Below are 21,453 nucleotides of genomic sequence, written 5' to 3' on the forward strand. Positions count from 1 at the left end.
TTGGAGGCTCCCTGGGGAGGTGGAGGCCTGGGTAGTATGGGGATAGCAGCAGCACTGGGGGGAATCTGATCAGGCAACAGGCGCCTGGGGTGGGGCACTGCTCAGCAGGGCCCCTATATCTAGGGCAGGCCCCCCACCCTGCCCACCACACCAACATGGTACAATAAATAGAGTTTCAAGTAGTAAGTCAGTGTCAGGTAGGAGATCTGGGGGCTGGCAGACAGGCAGGGGCTTGAGAGAGGCCCCAGTCGGCCCACCAAGTGTTCTCAGTGGGCTCCAGCTATATCAAGTCTGTCTGTGGGCACTGGAGTAGGGACCTGGCCCCTGTGTCCACGTAGGGGCTCAGCCCTTCAGACCAGTGCCAAAGCCTGCTCGGTGGGGCAGAAGCAGGGCAGCATGGTGCCTACAGCATCCACGATGGCTGCCAGGTGCTCGTCCTGTGCCTGGGACCCACAGAGCTGCCTGAAGTCTGTCAGGCGCAGCAAGTACTCAAGGCTGTGGCCAGAGAAGCCTCGGCAGGCCAGGATCTGCGTAGCAATGGCCTCCTCAGGTGTAGGGCCCAGGTAACCAGGGTTCTGCGGGGTGGCCACGTAGGCCAGTGCCTTGAGTGGCTGGTCAGGGGCATCTTGAGGGCAGAAGGTGACCTCCTTGGTATCATAGCTACCAAGCACTGCCTTCCACACGTTCAAGTACTTCAGGGCCTCATTGACCTGCTCACCTTGCACCTGGTACGCCACACCCCAAGTGCAGCCCTCACGATCTTCAGGGAGGGTCACCACACGACCAGGGACCTTGTCGCTGCCCCGATGGAAGGTGTCTCCCTGTCAGAGGCGGCCGCTGTAGCGGTGCACGAAGCCCACACGGCTGTTGCTGTAGGCGAAGTCAGGCCTCCACACCAGGGAGCCGTACCCGGAAATCCACAGCGCTTGGGGGCCGCCGTCGTCCTGGGGGTGGGGTGTTCTGGGATGCCAGCTCCTGCTTCATGGTGCTGGCCACAGGACGGGCCCGGGCCGCCTCCAGGGCTGGTCTCTGGTGCGGGCACGGCAGGACCGACAGACGTACCCACCTGGCCTGGCACTGCTTGGCCGCTCCTGTTTGTTTAATTTTTTGTGTTAACTGTAATTCATTCCCAAATTGCAGTGAGATCAGACCCTTCAAGATAGTCTTAATTGGTTTCAGTTTCTTATAGTCTCCTTTTGGAGTCTTTTGACTGTGTCAGTCTGAACTGACTTCCTTCAACACCTGGAACTGCCATCCTGGGATCTCCCTTCATAATAGCCCTGGGGATTCATTCCCTTCGCCTGTCTGGTATGTTGGGTCTCCTATTGTATTTTTCTTTCCTTGGTTTACTCCTTCATTTTGATGAAATACATCCTCTAGTAGCTTCCTAAGAATAAGTGTGTAGAGAATAAAGTTTTTGAGACTTCACATGTTTTAAAATGTCTTTTTTATCTTCACACTTGTCTGATGGTTTCTGTATATCATTCTAGGTTAGGAAAATAATTTGCTTCCTAGTCTGAAGCCATTCTGATTGTTGATCCTTTTCTGTGCCATGTTCTTTCTCAGTGAAAGCTTGTACGATCCTTTCTTTATCCTCCATGTTCTGAAGTTTCACAGTGATGTGCCTTGGTGTGTGTGTCTCTTTCACCCATTTTACTAGGTACTTTTTGGGCTCTTTCAATGTAGAAACTTGTATCCTTCAGTTCTGGGAGTTTTTCTTTTTTATGCATCTCCCTCCATTTTCTCTGTCTCTCTTATTGGAAGCCTTGCTATTTGAATGTTGACCCTCCTGTACCGATCTCCCTTTTTTTTTGTCCCATTTTCCATCTCTTTCTCCTTTTGCTCTACTTTCTAAAAACATTTTATGAAAAATTTTTAACTCTACAAAAGTAAACAAAGTAGTGTAATGAGTCCCTGTGTGCCCATCATTTGGCTTCAATAATTATCAACCCATAGTTAATATTGTTTCATCTATACCCCTGTCCACAGCATATTGTTTTGACCTGAATCTTAGACATTTATTTCATCTGTAAATATTTCAATATATATGTTTAAAACAGATGGTGTCTTATTAAAAACATAACCACAATAAGTATGTGCACATTAAAAAATTAACAAGAATTCGTTAACATCAAATATCCAGTCAGTTCTCAAGTTTTCAATTATCTCCGTATCTTAAACTTTGTTTTTATTATTACTGTTTGTTTGAATCAGTAAAGTGCACATATTATGATGGGTTGATATCTCATAAGGCTTCTTAGCTACACTGTTCAGTATGATAGCCACTAGCCACTTATGGCTATATAAATTGAAATTAATTAAAATAAAATAAAAAATTCATTTCCTCAGTTGCATCAGCCACATTTCAAATGTTCACGTGGCTGGTGGTTACTAGATTGGGCAGTGCAGAAGTAGAACATTTCCATCATTACAGAAAGTTCTGTTGGACAGTGCTGATCTATGGGCACCCTCTCTTTTTCTTTTATGTTTGGTTTTCAGCAGCTTGACTGTTATGTACCTAGGTGTTTTCATTGTATTTATCTGGCTTTGGGTTCACTGAGCTTGGATCTGTAAATTGATAGTTTCTGCCAAATTTGGGAAATTTTTTTTCCATTATTTCTTTAAATTTTTTTCTGCCTCAGCATCTCTATTCCCTCCTTTCAGACCTCCACTTACACATATGTGTAAGCACTCGATATTGTCCCTGAGATCACTAAGGGTGGTTTTTAGTTGTTATTGTTTCACTCGATATTGTCCCTGAGATCACTAAGGGTGGTTTTTAGTTGTTATTTTTTTCTTCCTTTCTGTTCTTCAGATGGGGTGATTCCTGTTGATCTGTCTTCAAGTATACAGACTCTCCTTTTATAGGCTACAGTGTTTTGTTACATCCATTCAGTATAACTTTCATTTCAGATATTGTACTTTTCTGGACTTCCCTGGCAGTCCAGTGGTTAAGACTCTGCACTTCCACTGCAGGGGGCACAGGTTCAGGCCCTGGTCTGGGAACTAAGATCCCACAGGCCGCATGGCACGGCCAAAAAAAAAAAAAAATTACAAACAGCAACAGATACTGTACTTTTCAGTTCTAGGACTTCCATTTGGTTCTTTGCCAAAATTCCCCATCTGTTCACTCAGGAGTGCAACTGAAGAACCCTGTTTCACAGCCTACTCTTCCTTTATTCAACTTCCACCCTTTGGCCATCCCTTGGGCCTAAGGATATGCTTACTGACCCTCAGGAAAAGTGACCAGTAGAAGTATTTCAGGAAGGCCCTGGAAACAGTGTTAGGGCTTTTTAGCTGGGAAATTCTGTGTGTTCTACCTGGGCATGTCTCTTTGGCCGTGTGGATTCTTCTATACAGGGGTTCCGAGGAGGCCAGAGGAAGATCAGAGTATGGTCCTCTAAACCATGAGGGCCAGGTTAGGAGCTCCAGTTACCCATCACCGAGGGTAGCTGGAATCCTCTATGTCAGTACTTTCATGTCTTTCTTTAGGGGCTGGCTTAATTTTTCAAAAAATTATCCTTGCCTCTCCTGTTTAGAATATAAAGAGTTTCTAGCAGCCTCCTGGGAGCTAAATTGGGAAAGAGGGCTGGAGAGTCTCAGCATTCAGTATATGCATAAATTCACTTCCTTCACCACCCCTCAGCCATGCCTGGCATCCCCTTCAAAGTGCCATCTATCTTACTATTTTATTTATTTTATTTTTTATATATTTATTTATTTTTGGCTGCATTGGGTCTTCGTTGCTGCGCACAGGCTTTCTCTAGTTGTGGCAAGCGGGGGCTACTCTTTGTTGGGGTGCACTGGCTTCTCATTGCGGTGGCTTCTCTTGTGGAGCACAGGCTCTAGGCGCACAGGCTTCAGTAGTTGTGGCACGTGGGCTCAGTAGTTGTGGCGCACGGGCTTAGTTGCTCCGTGGCATGTGGGATCTTCCCAGACCAGGGCTCAAACCTGTGTCCCCTGCGTTGGCAGGCGAATTCTTAACCACTGCGCCACCAGGGAAGTCCCAAAGTGCCATCTAATTTTCTCTGAATCAATCTTTCAGTTTTATGGAGGGGCTGAGGTAGCTTAGAATGGTGGGGGGATCTAGGGCTGTAACAGTTTCTTGATCCTCTTTCTTTTAACATCCCCTCCCCCCATTTCCCCTCCATACAGTTTCAGAGGCGCTACCAGTCCTAAGCCTTTGAGAATTCTGTGGTATTTTTGCTAACACCATTTGTTTCACAGTTACTGAGATTTTGTTGCAGTTGTATTTTCTCTTCCCCATCTTTATGAATTTATACCTTTAAATTTTTTCCCTTTAATTATGGCAGAATTTCTTCCAAGAGAAAGAAAATTTAAATGTGATTTTCAGTCTACTATCTTTACCTGAAAGCCTGATGGCCCCTTCATAAAAATTCTTCTTTCCTTCTATACTACTTTATGGTTAGTGGTTAACCTATGGATAAAGAATTGGTCCTTTAGTGTATATGGTTTTTATTATCTATCTTTGTATCCCCTTTATACCCCACATAAGTGTAGTTTAATAAGAGGATGGATATTAATTAGGGAAAAGCCATAATGTCTTGGTTTTTTCTTTAAATGTCTCTTCTAAAACAAGGCAGTATTCATCAACTGTGTTCATTTAACCTTTGAATGATTAGGGCAGGAAGTGCTGAGGATGCTAGCTGCAAAGGACACAGTCTTACAATCCCATTTATTCATATCTTTAAGATCTTTGTCAGCCAAAAGGGTTTTTTTGTTTGTTTTCTTTGGCTGCATCGGGTCTTAGTTGCGGCACTTGGGCACTAGAGTGCGGGCTTAGTTGCCCCACAGCATGTGGGATCTTAGTTCCCTGACCACGGATCAAACCCGCATCCCCTGCATTGGAAGGCAGATTCTTAACCACTGGACCATCAGGGAAGTCCCCAAAAGTTTGTTTTTTGTTTTTTGGGTTTTTTTGCCAGTGTATGGCCCTGAGAAAAGTGTGTCCCTTGCTACTCCTATATTGCAGTCCCAGCCTGTGAGACAATCAGTTGCAGATGGTGCCTGTCCCTAATATTTCATGTCTTCCATATGTCTGTTCACACTCAGAAAGCCCACAGCTGTAGCTATTGTACCAGAAAAACTGGTAAATGCTTCCAAACAGAAGACCTTTTCAGCAGCTTCCATCAAAGGAAGCAAACCAGCTTGTCATTTACTGACTTTTCTTGACTGTTGTGCAAGCCAAACAACCTCAGTATTAAAGCCTCCTTTGGTCTTCCGGGATCCACAGTTGAGGACAGTGCACTCTGATTGCTTTTATGGAACCACATGCTGCTTGAATAGATGTTGAGTCCTTGAGGTGGTGAATCTTAGGAGAACTATAAGAGATTCCCAGGTCACAGATAGATCCAATGCTGAAAATAATCTCTGTAGACAGGACAGAATCTGAAATATTCCATTAGCAGTATGTAGGTAATGGTTATGAAAGATCTTGGTTATGAAAGATGAAAATATTTTACCACCAAAGAAAAAAATTGTTTTTTTCTGATTGCTGCTTCAAATCTGATATATTTTTCATGTCACATCAGGACTATAAATGTTTCTTTTAATCTCATCTGAGAAAAAGGGTATCTTATATACTAGATGTTCCTTTTTCACTAGGTTGGCCTTAGTAAGAACCCTCTTTATCCTTTTTGTCTGGATAATCAAGATTCTGCTGGACAGTATCTTTTGTCTTCCTATAACCAGAACTCAACTACTGGCTTCTGGGACTCTCTTTTAGGATGTTTGTTTTTTAATTTTTATTTATTTATTTATTTTGGCTGCGTTGGGTCTTCGTTGCTGCGCGTGGGCTTTCTCTAGTTGTGGTGAGCAGGGGCTACTCTTCGTTGTAATGCACAGGTTTCTTCTTGCGGTGGCTTCTCTTTGTTGTGGAGCATGGGCTCTAGGCGCACAGGCTTCAGTAGTTGCGGCATGCAGACTCAGTAGTTGTGGCTTGCAGGCTCTAGAGCACAGGCTCAGTAGTTGCTCCTCAGCATGTGGGATCTTCCTGGACCAGGGATTGAACCTGTGTCCCCTGCGTTGGCAGGCGGATTGTTTTTCAGTGCGCCAGCAGGGAAGTCCCAGGAATATGTTTAATAGCGATGGCCCTGCTTGAATAACCACACATAAGCAGTAGATAAGAATGCTGTATTCTGAGGGACTTCCCTGGTAGTCCAGTGGTTAAGACTCTGTGCTTTCACTGCAGGGGGTGTGGGTTCGAAGCCTGGTCGGGGAACTAAGGTTCCACATGCTGTGTCGCTCTGTCTCAGCAGAGGGCCACGCTGCTCCGCCTTCCCCGGGGGAATCTGCATAAACCTTGAACTTTTCCGGGGTTCAGAGTCTCCGATGTCTCCTCCTCCCCGCCGCCCCCGCCCTGCCCCCCGTTGCCCGACGTCTCGGTGCAGCCGGGCATCTGCTCGCTCTCTGTCTCTCTCTCTGTCTCTCTCTCTGTCTCTGTCTCTCTCTCTCTCTCTCTCTCTCTCTCTCTCTCTCTCTCTCTCTCTCTCTCTCTCTCTCTCTCTGAGTCAGTTTGGGTGAGCAGAGCACCGCGCCTGCCTGGGCTGCGCGTGGCGAGACCCCGGCGCCACGCCAGGGGCCGGGGCACCGCGCGCCCGCGCAGCCCGCGGCCAGGGAGGCGGAAGCTGGTGCCTACGGGGCCGAGTGGAGAGGAGGTGCCAGCAGTGCGGCCGGCTCCCCATGGACGAGTGTGATGGGAGAAGAAGAATCAAGGAGCAAAAAGGAAGAGGAGGTGTGGGGAGCCACAGTTGCACGAAGCCGCCGCCGCCGCTGCCTCCTCGGCTATCACGCCGGCTGCTCCGCACTAAATGACTCGAGAGAAACACACACACTCGCGCTCGCCTGCCCTCCTTCCTCGTCCGGGATTCAGCGCCCACCCCGGCAGTAGCGAGCGCGGAGCCTGGCGCGCTCGCTCCCTTCCCTCCCCTCCCCGATTCCCCGTGGTCACGTGGCCCCGGAGCGCGCGGCCCACGATTCGCGCACCACGGAGACGCCCCCCAACTCTTGCCTCGCGCCCCAGCTTCCCTTCCCCTGTCCACGTGTCCATTCCGCATCCCCAGCCTGGGAGCGTGCGCGTCTCCTTAATGAGACTTGGGCAAGGGCCGACCTCACGATTCCGCTAACCCCTGTTTCATGTTTTATTTTTCCTCCCCAGAGCAGGCTAGCGCTGGGGCCCCAGTGGGGCCGGCCGGCTCCGGCGGCCACATTCCCCCCCCCCCACCCCGGAAGACGCCACCGCAGCCACTGTTGTCCCTTTTCAAAGGATGCTCTCTCCTCGCCGGGCGCCAGAGGTGTTTTACAGCCCTTCGGACAGAGGCGCGCATAGAGGGTACCCTATCCCCACCCCCAGAGTCTGCGTGGGGCTCTTCGGAGCCCTGGGTGGGAATCAGCCGAGCTGTCGCGCCCAGCCCCTCTCGGGCCGCGCCGGAGCTCGCCGGCTCAGCTCCGTTTGGGGATGGGTCCGGGACGCACGCAGCTCCTGGAAAATCTGTCCACTGCTGGGGGTGGAGGGACACGAAGAGGAGGGGACATGCCTTCCTACAAGTTGTTTTGCCAGCCTTTAAAGGGACATGGGGATGGGGGTGGGGAACCGTCCTCTTGCACACTCACCCAGGCACCTGCCGAGGGGGAGGGGTTGGGGGGTGGCGTTCTTTCCCACCGTCAGGCCCGTTCCATTCCAGCGCAACCCATATCAGACCAGACGAGTCAACCGTCAACTGTCAGCCAGACATTGGATCAATAGAAATGATTTTATAGCATCATTGGGTATCACGCCCCAACCCCCAAGGACCGGCTCTCAATCCCACTCTACTCTGGAGGAAGGGGGTCTTCAATCCTATGGACATAGCTCGTATGCCGGTGTGTGTGTGTGGATCTTCATGGTCACCCCCCCCCCGCCCCCCATATCTCTTCACTCAACCAGACAGAGTGTGGGAAGAGGTAGGTCAGAGCAAGGCCAGCTGGGGCGCTTCGTCTCTGTCCCTCATCTGCCTGTCTCAGTGCTAGAGCTCTCGACACTGTGAGTTTCCTTTTCATCTAGAAAAGTGACAGTTTCTTTTTGGAAAATGGGCTTGGAGCCTTCCCGGAAGCCTCCCTCCTCCCCGGCTGCTGGCTGTTGCCGCCTCAGCTTGGCACGGGGTCCTGCGGAGAGCGGCTCTCGTCCCTCCCCATAGCCCACGTCTGTCTGGAGCTCGGAGGTGCAGTGTGGGGAGGGCTGGCCGGGCTGTTGGCGGCCCTGGGGATGGAAGGTGCTGGAGTCGTCAAGGAAGGTGATTCTCATTAGGCCCCTAATGCCTGATGGCAATTAGCGTCACCCAAGGGCTTATTCACCATCCCACTGAGAGGCGAGCCAGCCTCTGTGTGGGAGAAAGGGGGAAAGAAACCACCTCCTGAGACTGGCCTGGGGTGGGGGTGGGGGTCCAGGAAGAGGAGGACGAAAGCAGGGAGGTCTCCTACCTCTGCCCACCTCCCCGCAAGGAAGGGGCACGGGGCTTGTAAAGAGTAAGTCCAGAGGACAGACACAAGTTTGCTTTTCTGAGCTGAGGACCCACTGCTCCGGTGATGTGGGTCAGCGATTTCAGTCCACTCTCCCAGCTTCCTCTGCAGACTGGGCATTGTGTTCCGGTTCCCTCTAGCCCTGCCCCCGTAACCCAGAGCCCTTAGATAATAGGAATCCAATCTCCCTCTGCCCACTCAGTTTCCCCTCCCTCCCTCCCTCTCTTCCCTCTCCCTCCCTTTCACAATATGATGAATATTTCTGATACCACAGCCACTGCTCACAACGGTGAGCAAGACCGACGTAGCCTGTCCTCGTGGAACTTCCATTCTAGAGGGGAAGACAGACACTAAGCTTGTGATTGATTACAAGCTGTGATAAGTATGTGGCATAAAAATGCATGCATTTTTGCTCATCTTATGGAGAAGACTGAGACCCAGAGTCAGGAAGGGTTGGGGGTCGGGGGCAGCCTGTTATCATTAGGTAATATGTAATTTCAGCCTCAGATTCTTCTGGTACCTTCTATGTGGATCCACCTTCATGGACCCTAGAACAACCCCAGCCTTCTGCCAGGCAGCCGGGCAGAAGTTGAGCCCATCAGGGACCCACACAAAAACTGCCTGACCTGCCACGACGGTGGACCTGGTGACATCTGCCCCTGTTTTTCAGGACTGCCCACAGAAGAAGATAGGACAGGTCAATGTGGGCCTTCACTAAGGGGAGCTCACTGTTTGTGTGGGGGGGTGCACAGTCGCACCTTGGACAGCAGGATGAGGAGCTGCTTCTGGCAAAGGGACTTGGTGCCGCGGGGACACACGCGCCGCTGCGCCGACATGGGCCGGCTGTCCCCGGGCTCGTGGACCTCCCGCTTCTGCCGGATCAGGCTGCTGGCCAGTGCCGCCATGGCGCCCCGGGAGGAGACACCCCAAAACCGGCAGGCTCCCGGAGCGCGCTGGGCCCCCCCGGAGAAGCCCACTAGCTCACCAGGACATGCTGTTGACTCTCCGGTCCGACTCGCCGCCTCACCCACCGGACCTGAGGATAAGCCCTAGACGACCCCCACCCCAGGCACCAGCTCCCACCCTTGGGCCTCGTGCTAGCTTCGCCAGACCCAGCAGCCTATGTACCTCTCAGTTGACCCCACCCTCGACCTTTGCCCCCCACAGAAAACTCCCCCTTCTCTGATCTCCAGTGTCCCTCTCCCCCACTAACACTATCCCAAAGCCAAGACCCTCAAATTTTCCACGATGTGGTTCCAATATCCCCAGGTACCTTTCCACCCTATTTCTGGGCCCTGCACTCCTGCCAAAGCCACTCTTGTAATTTTAAGGGTGTGGGTCCTTAGCTTTGGGGATATTAGCTCACCCCACCCCTGCTGGGGTGCTGCCAGTGTGTAGGAAGAACCCAACCTTGGTGTCTTTTCCTTTGCCACTCTCTAAGTGAAGAATCCCCCACTTTTTTTCACTGAAATCCCAAAACGATGTATGCCTTGGAATATCCAGACTGTCGCCAATCAGCAAGAAGAGTTTCCCAGACCCTGTCTCTGGACGATACCGCTTTTTACCAAGTCACCGCCATTTCTAGTAGCACAGCGTTCCAGCTGCTGAGCCCCTTTCCTCACCTTGTTACCATCCACTCCTTTTGAAGTCACCTCCAAATCCGCCCTTCCTAGTGGTTACACCAGGTGGTTGTCTGGAGGGCCCTGTGTCACCTCGGAATAAGGAGCATACGTTTTTGGCTCTTTTGTTTTTTTCTGGCAGCCCCTAATTCCCTCGGGGACAGCTGGTGCTGTTTAGATCCCACGCCCTCCAATCCAACCAGACCCCGAGAGAGGAGTGCACCCACGTTGTCACGGGTACCCAAATGTGAACAGACCTGCTATAAGTCAGAGCGCATCAGAGCTTTCTGCGACAGGGCTTCCTTGTCCTCCCCGGGACTGCCTATAGCGCCCCCCTTTCCTCCCCCGACGCCCCTCAACCTGTCCTGTCTTGTCGATCCGGGGACGGCTGGCGCTGGCACCAGTTCCAGGCTCCTCCCTCCCTGTACCCCGCAAGCGGAGCTTCCACCCCACGCCCGGCTAGGTGTCCCGGACCCCAGGAAGGAGTGACGGTGTCTTCGCAGAGCGCCCTCGTCTGGCGAATTGAGCGCTGGGCCTGGCGGCTGGACCAAGCGGAGCGGCGGCAGCGGCGGCAGCGGTAGCGGCTGTGGGAAGCTGAGGCGGCGGCGGCGACAGCAGCTCACCCTCCTCTGAGAGCCGGTCCGGGGGTGGGGCAGGGGGCGGAGACGCCGGCAAAGAGCAAGAGGTAAAGCTAGGCGGGCGGAACCCCGAGGTTCCTTGGAGGCAGGGAGTGGCGACAGTCTCAGAGACAGGCGGAGCCGAGGCAAGGCCGCATGTCTCGGGGTTCAGAGGAGGAGGGACAAGGAGGCGACTCCACTGAATGGAACTCTGGATGGGGGGAGAGGTTGGGCTTAGATAGATGGAATGGCGGATGCCCCGAGAATGGAGAAAGGGACTCTACTGCCCGGGATGGAGGACAGAACTGGATGAGGAAGGTGGGGGAATAACTGAAGAGATAGCGGTGGTGGTGAGGTCTAGCCTGGGGTGAAATCCGGCCTCCTTAATGTCTCTGCTTTTGTGTGAGACAAATTGGTCAGTCCCTGGTCTCCATACCTTTCTCCTTTACACGTTTTTTCAGCAAATATATTACCCCCATCCCTATTGACTCCTAAGAGAAAAGACCATAAGAACTGGCGGGAGATGGATGCCAGGGGCTGCACCGGAGTGGGCGGGGTGCTGGCCACAGATTTGGAAAGTGGAGAGGCCAGAATGGAACGACCTGTGCCAGGGATGGGGCGGGAGGAGGGTGGGAGGAAGCGGAGGAACCGGCGAGGAGGCCTTCTAGAACGGGCTCTTCGGGCCCAAAGCGCTCAGCCTGTCTCCCAGGTGAGGGGAGAGCAGTCCCCTCCACATCCCGCTGGCCAGCAGAAGCACATTCCAGGTTAGTAGGAACAGCGTCTTTAATGGGCCCCGCCTCCCACGCCGGCTAAGCCGCCCCCCTTGCGTGCAGCCTTGGCCTCTTCCACAGCGGCGCGCAGGGTGCGGGCAGGGTCCCTGCGAAGCAGGGCCAACGCCCCGAGCAGCGAAGCGGCGCCGTCCCCCGCACGGAGCTTTTGGCCACTCAGAAAATAGTGGGGCAGCGTCCCGGCCTCGAGCACCCGGCCCAGCTCATCCAGCAGCCCGAGGCAGCAGGCGCCCGCATTCTCCGGTCGCGCCAGATAGAGCGCAGGCAGCCGCTCACACGCCCAGTAGAGCAACGTCCGCAGGAGGTAGGGCGCCGCGACCGTAGTCCCGGCCACCAGAGGGCGCAGGAGCGCCTGAGCCGCCGCGTGCGCTTGCAGCAGGGGAACGGGTATGCGCGTCTTGAGCGCCAGCTCTTGGCGGGCGAAGCAGAGCTGCCAGCCGGAGGCGTTCGGCCGCTCTGTGCCGCCGCCGCCGGGCACCAGGTAGAAGGAAGACGACTCCGAGGGCAGCGGGCCAGCCCACGAGTGGCTCTGAGCCCCCTGGGGCCAGCCGGCCACGGACACCACGGGGATCAAGTCGAAAAGCAGGAGGCGGCGCAGGGGCCCGGGCGTAGCCAGGAGGATAGTGGTGACCCCCGCGTGTCGGGCTGCCTGGACCAAGCGCGGGGCACCCGGAACCGGAAACAGGGACTCAGCGACCGCAGCCAGCGAAGCAAAGAACCAGGCAACCACCTGGGGGGGGGGGCACAATGTGGGCCATGGCTCCAGAGCCTCCAACGGCTGTGGCACAGGGCTAACGTCGGTTGCTTTGGTGACGTCACCATTCGTTTTTTTCAGTGGTGAGGGAAAGTCAACATCGGTTACGTCTTGTTGAGGCAACTCTGGCACTGAAACATTACTAGGTCAGTTTTCCAAAGACTCGTGTGCCTCAGGCTCAGTGACGTGTAGCTGGTCCACGGAGATTTGCGGATCCTTGGGAGTTTCTTTGCTTTGGGCTGGGTGGATCGAATCACGGCCTCCTGGGTCTGGGGGTCCTAGGCAATCCTGCCATGCCTCCCGGACCGAGGTTCCGCGTACCTGATCTGGAAGGAAGAGCCATGTGTAACAGGATCCCACGTCCGGTTGCAGCTCCTGCCCAGTGCCATCTAGCGAAAGCACGGGCACCAGGAGTGTGAAGCCGGCGTCGTAATGAGGTCCCCGAGCGTAGGGACCTAGGGGCGCAGGCCTCAGATCCAGGGAGCCCTCGCGAATCCCGCAACGAAGTTGCAGGAGCTCTGCCTGAGGAGGAAAGCGAGGGTCCCGGCGGTGAACGAGACCTAAGGAAAGAGAAGGGGTCGTAAAGTCGTGATCCAGAGCCGGGGCGGGGTGAGGCGTAGCTGAGAGCTGCAAGTTCCCGAAGGCTGGGAGGGTTAATTACCTAGCAAAGAGAAAACAAAGTCCTTGGCGTGGAGGAGATCTGGTCCTGGCTTGGGAACTTCACTCCAGCTCGCCTGCACACCCAGCTCCTGGATCAGCTGGGTTAGTTCTTGCAGCTGCGCCCCAGAGCAGAAGTCGATGTCCGTGAGCGGCCGGGCTGGGGCTGGGGGCGGTGGGCCCCACAAGGGAGCACTCCCCCAGACTGCGGAAGCCATATGGCTCTATCGTTTGGGGCCTAGGAAATACACAGACGGGATGAAGCCCAGACGGGCCGTTCCTTTTGGTGCGGAAAACTGGCCCCCGTTCTTTTCTCTTCCAGAGGCCAAGAGGGTTCCCAAGACACAGTCCGCCAATGGGTCTGCAGACGAAGGGCCCTAAATTTAGTCTTGAAAGCGAACAAATAAATACCTCCTCCGTCCTTGCCCTTTTCTCATATGCTGGTCCCCGCCCCCATGGAACGGTTCACCTGACTCAGCAGGCAGAAAGTAGCTGTTTGGCCCCTCCTAAGGAATGCAATAGCCTCCTTCGCTGCCCCTTGTCTACGTCCCCTTACCTCTTTTTCAGAAGAGGCTAGTGGTTTGCGGCTTCCCTCTTAGGGTTAGCTACAAAGGCTGGGGAGAGAATGGATAGGAAGATTCAACAGGTAACTTCTTCCTGCTGCCTGCAAGGCCACACCCCTAAATTATAACCACGCTTTCTGGAGACTGTCGGGGTGGTTCCGGACCAGCCCGGCCTCCAGTCAGAGTTCAGTCACTCCTTTCGCTCTGCAGAGATCTCGCGGCTGTCCTGGGAGTTGTAGTTTGTCTTCAAACCTACCAGGGCGTTAGGGCCACGCCCCCACATCCTTTCCTGTTCCGTTGAAGTAGTGCCTGATGGAAGTTGTAGTTCCTATGGAGATAAGCTATTCTGTGTCTTTATGATAAACTATTCTGTGTCTTTACAAGGCCAGGTGAACCGCACAAACACTCCTTGGGGTTAGAACAGAGGCCTAATAGGATGGATCTGAATAGCAAACAATAATGAGGGACATACACTAGGGCATGCAGAGAAATAGGGGACTCTACATCTCACTCGGGGGTAGAGGAGCCCTGGCCATTTAAATCTAGAAGCGTTCTTGCGTGCAATTATAACTTCATTTTAGAGATGAGACTGCAAGCCTAGAAAGGTTGCACATGACTTGTCCAAGGTCAGAGCTGAGCCAGAGAGGTGCTGGAAATGGGCTCTTCAGCTGGGACGTATCTCCTTGGAATCGGTGGTGGTAACGTTAGACAAAAACACAACGATAGTGTGCATGTAGTGACCCAGGGATGGACATCTGACTCAGGGAAGGGACATATTAGTGTTGCCCACCTCAGACACACAAGTGGTGGCAGGGAAAACACTTTGGAATCTCGCAGCTTATGTGTGTATACAGAAGAGTTATCAGGACTGAAAATCAAGTCCAGAGGAAACTCCAGCTGGGCTAGCGCAGGGCAATGAAAAATTATCAGGGGAAGGAAATGGCTTTCAGCGACCAGTGCTATCATGGACACAGCTTAAGTCCAGGATGAACCTAGGAGTCAGAATAATAGGACAGAAAGATAGGACACCAGAGACACGCTCACAGATTAGACCAATGCATACTGGACCAGGAATTCTAACATTCCTTTTTCCCAGGGGTCTGTCTCCACAGTGAACTAGGCCTAAGTCCATGGGCAAGAAAATTAAGTGGAGACACCTCGAAAAATTTAGAGGCCTATGAAGGAGGGGATCCTCAGAATCCAGGGCCCAATTTGGGGAGACTAAAACACAAGGATTCCTAGTCACTGACAAAGAGAGGTCTTCTCCTTCAGTAACCAAGAGCCCCAAACACAGCCCAGAACGGGGGAGGCAAGTTTCCATACATCTGGTCGTGACCCAAGAGACCAGATGAGGAAAACTGAAGCCTGGGCTCTTTCTCACAGTCTGGGGAAATCAGGCACTGGGTGTCCAGCCCCACATCTTACCTCCTCCCTAGAGGGTGGCTTCTGAGCCACCCTAAAAATAGCTAAGTTCTCTGGGCTCTGGGGGAGCTTTAAGATGCTGGGGGTGGGTGACAGGGAAAGGAAAATTGCTCTAAACTCTAAAGCACTGGTCTCCAATAGCATTTTCCATGATGATGCAAATGTTCTAAATCTGTGCCATCCAATACAGTAGCCACTAGCTCCATGTGCCTACTGAGCATTTAGAAGGTCCTGGCACTGAGGAAAAGAATTTTTTTCTTTTTTTGGCCAAGCCATGAAGCTTGCGGGGTCTGATTTCCCCAACCAGGGATTGAACCCCAGCCACAGCAGTGAAAGTGCCAAGTCCCAACAACTGGACCACCAGGGAACAGAATTGGATGCCAGAGAAATACTGTTCTCTGAGGAAGAGAATTTTTAACATTTTAACTTAATTTTAAAAAGAATTAATTTTCTTTAATTTTTAATAATTTACATTCTAATAGGCATTTGGCTAGTGGTTACTGTAATTGACAGTGCAGCTCTAGGGCCTTGGGGATAACGGATTTAGCTAGACAGCGATGGAGGGAAAGCGGGGATAGTTTAGGTCCTCATCAGGCCCTGTGGGATGGGGCTGGGGTGGATGTCCTCAACCAACCACAGAACACTTCTCTTGTCTCTTTATTCCTCATGCATACCTGTCCCCTCTTTTTCTAAACTTCTCATGACACACTGATATCTCCACACCTTGATGGTCTCCGGTGAGTTGTTGGATGTCTCTCGGTGAAGGCGCCTGGGAGACAGAGCTTCGCACTTGTCCTTGCTTGCTCTGAACTGTCTCTGGCGGGCGTCAAAGACCACATGCCCGAGCCGGGTGCCTGACCCAGGACAGTAGGGCTTCCAGCTGGTTTTGGGAGGCGTAGACATCTGGCGATAATTCTGGCAGGCTGGAGGATCTGTATCCATGGGGTGGTACACCCAGTCTTGGCTGCCTGCTCGCCGGAAGGGTGATTGCAGCTCAATCAGTACAGGTACTGCTGAGAAGATTTGCAGGTCATTGTAGGCCACCTGAGCCCTGGGAGAGCAGGAGTTCTGACTGGGTGGGACAGAAGTCCATGGTATGTGCTGCCCTGCATCCTCCTTTCGAGGAACTGCCTCAGATATAAATGACTTTCGGGTCTGATGTGGGCCCAAAACTTGGACAAAGTCAGTTCCTAGATGGTTCTTGTGGAGGCCAGGGTTTGGGATAAGGCATGAGTTGTTATGGAGGCCTGATCTCTTGGATAAGCCAGAGTCTTGAGTAAGGGCTGGACCCTTATGGGGGCCAGCATCGCGATTAATTCCCGAGTACTTGTGGAAGTTAGCGTCATGGGTATGTTCTGAGCTCCTGTAATTTCCAGCATCTTGGGTAAGGCCACATCTCCTTTTGACTTCAGTGGCTTGGGTAAGGCCTGGATTCTTACGGAGGTCAGAATCTTGAGTAAGGCCTTGGCTCCTGCAGACTCCAGAATCTTGGGTAAGACCTGGATTCTTGTAGTCTCCTGAGTCTCAGGTAAGGCTTGAACACTTATGGAGGCGAGGGGTTTGCACAAGGCCTGGGCTCTTCAGATTCCTGGCAAAGGCCTGAGCTCTTGTTGACTCCAGAGTCTTGGGCAAGGTATGGACAGTTCTCTGGCCCAGATCTTGGGTAAAGTCTGGACTCCTAGAGACTCCTGAATCTTGGGCGTTACCTGTATTCTTGTCACATCCAGAATCTTGAGAAGGGTGTGGGCTATTATGGAAGCCAGTTTTTTGGGAGAGCTCTTGACTTTTATACAGTACAGTCTCTTGCCTTCGTTCCAGATTCCTATAGACTCGAGAATCATGCATAAAGCCTGAGCTCCTCTGAATGTCAGAAGTTTGGAGAAATGTTGTGTTTTTGTGGAGACCAGAGGGTTGGGTGAGATATGGGCGCTTAAAGAAACGTCTATCTCGAGTAGAACCTAAGCTCTTCTGGGAGCCAGAATCTTGGGTAATGACTGGATTCTTCTGAAGATCAGACTCTTGGGAAAGGCTTGGATTCTTGCAGAGTTATGGGTCTTGGGTAAGGCCTGGAAGCTTGTGGAGGCCTGGATCTTGAGCAAGACCTGGGTTCTTGGGGAGGCCTGTGTCTCGGGTAAGGCCTGGGTTCTTGTGGAGGCCTGGGTCTTGGATAAGGCCTGTATCCTTGTGGAGGCCTTGATTTGGGGTATGTCCTGGGTTTCTGAAAATTCTACACAGTCTTTTGAAGGGCCTGGATTCCTTTGGAGGACAGAGCCTTTGTTGATGCCTAAACTCTCATGAAGTTCAGGGGGTTGGGGCTGGTTTGGGGTTTGGAAAGTAGTGGATAACTGGGGTGGGATGGGGCCCTGGGAAGAGAGGACAGACTGAGGAGACTTGGAGGTTGGGGGAAAGGTGGGGGGTTGTATAAAGGTGGAGGGCTTCTGGTGGCTGCTGTGTTGAAGGCCAAAGATCTGGGAGAAACAATAGGCAGAGAAAGAGTGCATGGTGGAGGCATGGTGCATGGTGGAGGCATGGTGCATGGTGAGCTCAGGGCACTTGTTGGAGAATGGAAGCAAGGTTGAGAAGGTGCAGCATCCTTGGAGTACACCAGGAATGTGGGGTAGACTGGAGTCTGGGGGTCTGTGTTTCTCTTCTCAGACCTGCAAGGATGGAAGCTGCAGTAAGGCAAGGTCTTGGACTGTACAAATTTGTCTTTGGCATCATTTGAGACCTTCCATTCCATATTCCCCAACTCCAGGTAACCCAGTATGGATCCTGTGGAGGGCTTGACACTGTCCCTACTACATTGCTTCCGTGTTTCCTCTGCTGCCCCAGGGCTCACCAGACCATGCCCCTCTTGGGGCCTGGAGGGGGTACCCAAGTCCTTTCTGGAATACCCAGAGTTCTGAGGCGGACACACATGGAATAAGTTCTGCTTTACCCTGCGGTCATCGTAGACCACATGGCCGGAGGAGAGGCCTTGGCTGAAGGCAGACAAGGTAGAGGGAATAGAATCTAGGATGGGCGTAGGGGTGGTGGAAGGGACTGGAGTGTTCATCAGGGCCATGCCCAGCGCTGGGACAGAGGTTGTGGCATAGATCGGGACAGGGACTGGTGTAGAGGCTAGGGCAGGAGTAGTAGCAGGGACAGAAGTTGGGGGAGGGACCAGAGTGTTGGCATGGATATAGGTCAGATGAGCATGGGTCAGGGTGCAGACAGAATTGTGGCCCAGGGACTGGGCTGAGGCATGTGAGGGGGCTGGTCTTGGGCCTGGACTGGGGTATGGGCTGAGGTATGCTCAGGGCCATGGACCTGGGCAGCGCTGTGCTCAGGGGTGAGGGCTGGGGAGGGGGTCTGGTCTTGGGGGGTGGTGTGCTCAGGGGAGTGGAATGTGGAGCAAGTCTGGGCCTGAGGTGGGGCGTGCTCAGAGGGGTGGCTGGAGGAGAAGGTCTGGGCTTTGGCAGGAGTGTTCCCAGTGGGGTGCACTAGGGAGAAGGCCTGGGCCTGGGCAGAAGTTTGCTCCCGGGCGTGGCCTCGGGAGCAGGTCTCGGCCTGGGGGATGTGCTTAGGGGGGTGGGCTGAGGAGGTGGTCTGGGCCTTGGCAGGAGCATGCGCAGGGGGCTGAACTGGGGGGTGGGTCTGGGCCCGGGCTGGGTCCTGGGCTGTGTCAGAGCCTGGGTTCTTAGTCTTGCTGTCTTGGGGCAGGCGGAGTGGAACCACGTCCACCTTGCTCATCCTTCGGAGCTTGGAAGATGTCTTTACCTCGAATAAAAGTTGGCTTGGGACTTTAAGGCTGTGACTGGAGAGGCCTCCCCACCTCCCACTACCCGCTCCTTCCACAGTCCCCGTGGAGCCTCCGTGGAAGCCCAAGCCCGTCCACACTGAGGCGGCATCCAGCAGTACTTAGAAGCCTTCTCATCTTTTGTGTCTGGTATCCAGGAGTCAAGGTGGTTTGGGTGCCCAAGCAGGAAGCTTGGGCCATGGCAGAAGCGGGAAGAAAGTCTTGAGCACAGGTTCTTGGGATGCACGGAGAAGCGCATGCACATGCGATGGCTGCCTACACAGCTGGCTTGCTTGTCTGCGGAGAAAGGCGAGATGGGTCAGGGCCTGGGCTCCTGAGCGGCTGAGAATCAAGGCAGGGATAGAAGAAAGGGGACAGGCCCACATCCCCTGAACCCACGCCGGCGCCCACTCACCTTTGTGGAAAATACGATTGAAAAGTGCCCGCAAGAATCTCTTCAGATGCCTCCAGAGCTGAGGGAAGAAGGGCAGGGGGGAGGCCGGGAGCAGGGTGAGCCCTGAAATCCAACCCTTGTCCAGCCACACCCCAGCAGCCCTCCCACCTCAGCCCCTTCAAGACCCCAGGGCTCCCCCAACCCCGCTGCACAGATCCTGCCCTGACCATAGTTACCACGTTGATCCCCACGTTAAGCAGGATGAAGCTGACCAGGATCAGAAGAATTGAGTATCCTTGCTCCTGGCATTTCCTGGGGATGGGGCCAGTGAACGTCTCGGCTTGGTAGTAGTTTCGCTCACCCATGGCCGTTGGTCCCAGGACTGCCTGGGCCCCCTGCCCTCCAGTTTTAACTGGGAGCCAGACTGGGTCATAATGGGGCAGGTGGTGAGGTCACAGTGAGGGAGGGGGACGAAAAGGAGGGCCCAGAGTGGCATTCCCTTGTAACCAGGGTCAGGTAAGCTGAGCCTGGACAGTCAAACAGGTCCCGGTGGCCCGCACACATCCCCTCGAGCAGTCATTCATTCGCTCACCGCCCGCTGACTCACTTGTTCAAATGACACATTCCGTCTCTTGGCCCCTCTTGAGACTAGGAAGACCTTGGCCTCAGAGGCCTGCTGAAGGCCTGGCTGGAGTCCAGAGCCTCAGCCATCTTCATGCCCTTCACTGGCCCTGGAGCTGGACCTGCCCAGATGTGGAACCTCCCAGTTTGGAAGCAACTTCTTGTATGAGGCTCTTTGTGGACAGGGACAGCTGAGACACAGAGGAGGTGCCCAGAGACCAGGGGTTTGGAGTCTGCAGCTGCAGATGTACTTAGTGAATGGTATAGGACCAGGAGGGGCCTGCTGGTAGAACTGCGGCCACTAAACCAAAGTGACCCTCAGGCCAAGAAGGGGACACTGGCTTCTTATTGCAGGAAGCCAAGTGCAGGGACCCAGGCTCCGGAAGGTGTGGCGCTTCCAAGCCACAGACCACCAATGTTTCCTGGACTCTGGCGCTCTTTATTCCTCTCTCCATGCCCTGCCGTCCCCCGCCCCTAACCCCATTTGCTGCTGTTAAGTTCATTTTCCCAGTCTGGCTCCCGTGCAGAGAGGGCCTGGAGGCCGAGGTCGAAGGTAGCAACAAGTTGGCCCGTGCTTGGCTCTCCTGCGGTTGCCGCTTCAGCACCAGACTGTCATACACCTGGTAGTTGGCATTGCCTCCCGGGTTCCGGCTGAGTGGCATGAAGGTGGGCGGGGGTGGAGGGTGCTCGGTAGCCTGGAAGTCGGCCAGGAGGTGGGAGGGGCGGAGGAGCAGCGCTGAGCTGGGAGCCGGGGCCCGCTGGTCCGAGGCCTCGGCCAGTACCGTGAGGGAGGCGGAGGTGGCCAGAGCGCACCGCACGGGCAGGATCTCAGCCCATTCGGCCGCCGGGCGCCGCACCTCGTGGGGATCCCGGGAGTAGTTCAAGTGTCCCGTGGAGGGGTGCGGGCTGCAGTTGGGCTGGCTGTGAGCGCAGCTGGGGAGGCTACGTCTGTGGGCCGGTGGGGTGTTGCGCTAGCAGGCTTCGGACAGGCAGCCCCGAGGCACCAGAGGGGATGGAGGCTCAGAGCCCTCCAGACCCAGGCTCCGCCGCGGGCCCGGTTGCCGTCCCTTCGGCCAGCGAGCCCCTCGACCTGCACCTGGCCGCCCCCACCGGCGCCCCGCCCCGGTGCCGCCACCTGTGTGCCGGTGGGTGTGTCCCTCCACAGCTCCCTCCGGCAAAAGCCCCGCCCCCCGCCGTGTCGCCGCCGCGGCCGGGTGCGGGAGCGGGATCGAGGGCAGGGGCCGCTTCCCCGGGCCTGCCGGCCGCCAGGGGCGGGCTCCTGAGCCCGGCGGGTGGTGTGCGGGCAAGGGTGGCCTCGCCGGGGCTGAGGGGCCGTGGCGACACGATGGTGGCTCCCAGTGGCTTCGGGCCAGCTGCTGTCGGGCAGGAGGGCCGGCCCGGGCTGCGGCCGGGCGGCGCCTAGCGCCGCGTGGGCGGGCAGGGGCGATGCCCAAGGGACCGTGGGCCCCGGGCCCTGAAGCCTCCGGGGCCACGTCCCTGTGAGCGACGGGCGGGATCTTGGCGGGGCGCCAAGCGCCGAAGGGTTCGCTGGGTCACGCCCGCCCTCGGCTGGGAGGGGGTGGCCAAACCCTCCGCCTCCGCCACCGCCCGGTACCCGAGACCTCCGTTCCCCCTGCCTGGGCGGGCGACGGGGTCCTGCCGGGGCGGGCTGACCGCCAGGCTGGCGGTGAGGCGCAAGCGCCAGCGAAAGTGGGCCTCAAGA

The 21,453-nt window shown here is 54.6% G+C and overlaps 1 protein-coding gene and 2 pseudogenes across 1 annotated transcript; all 3 read right to left on the bottom strand.

The window, feature by feature from the left end:
• Positions 1–350: 350 nt before the first annotated feature.
• On the bottom strand, positions 351–9,422 carry LOC111171172 (glutathione-specific gamma-glutamylcyclotransferase 1 pseudogene; annotated as a pseudogene).
• A 2,108-nt stretch (positions 9,423–11,530) lies between these two features.
• LOC149744916 (transmembrane protein 102-like) lies at positions 11,531–13,767 on the bottom strand. The gene is given in 2 exon segments (XM_089900845.1): positions 11,531–12,855; positions 12,957–13,767. Coding segments are annotated over 2 exon segments (1,533 nt in total). The 5' UTR covers positions 13,171–13,767; the 3' UTR covers positions 11,531–11,536.
• A 1,407-nt stretch (positions 13,768–15,174) lies between these two features.
• LOC115802466 (uncharacterized protein SPEM3-like) lies at positions 15,175–19,483 on the bottom strand (annotated as a pseudogene).
• Between the last annotated feature and the right edge of the window lie 1,970 nt (positions 19,484–21,453).

The sequence above is a fragment of the Delphinapterus leucas genome, chromosome 19 (assembly GCF_059928025.1).
Source record: "Delphinapterus leucas isolate spDelLeu-1000000601 "Yukka" chromosome 19, BTC_Dleu_Yukka2, whole genome shotgun sequence".
Lineage (NCBI taxonomy): Eukaryota > Metazoa > Chordata > Mammalia > Artiodactyla > Monodontidae > Delphinapterus > Delphinapterus leucas.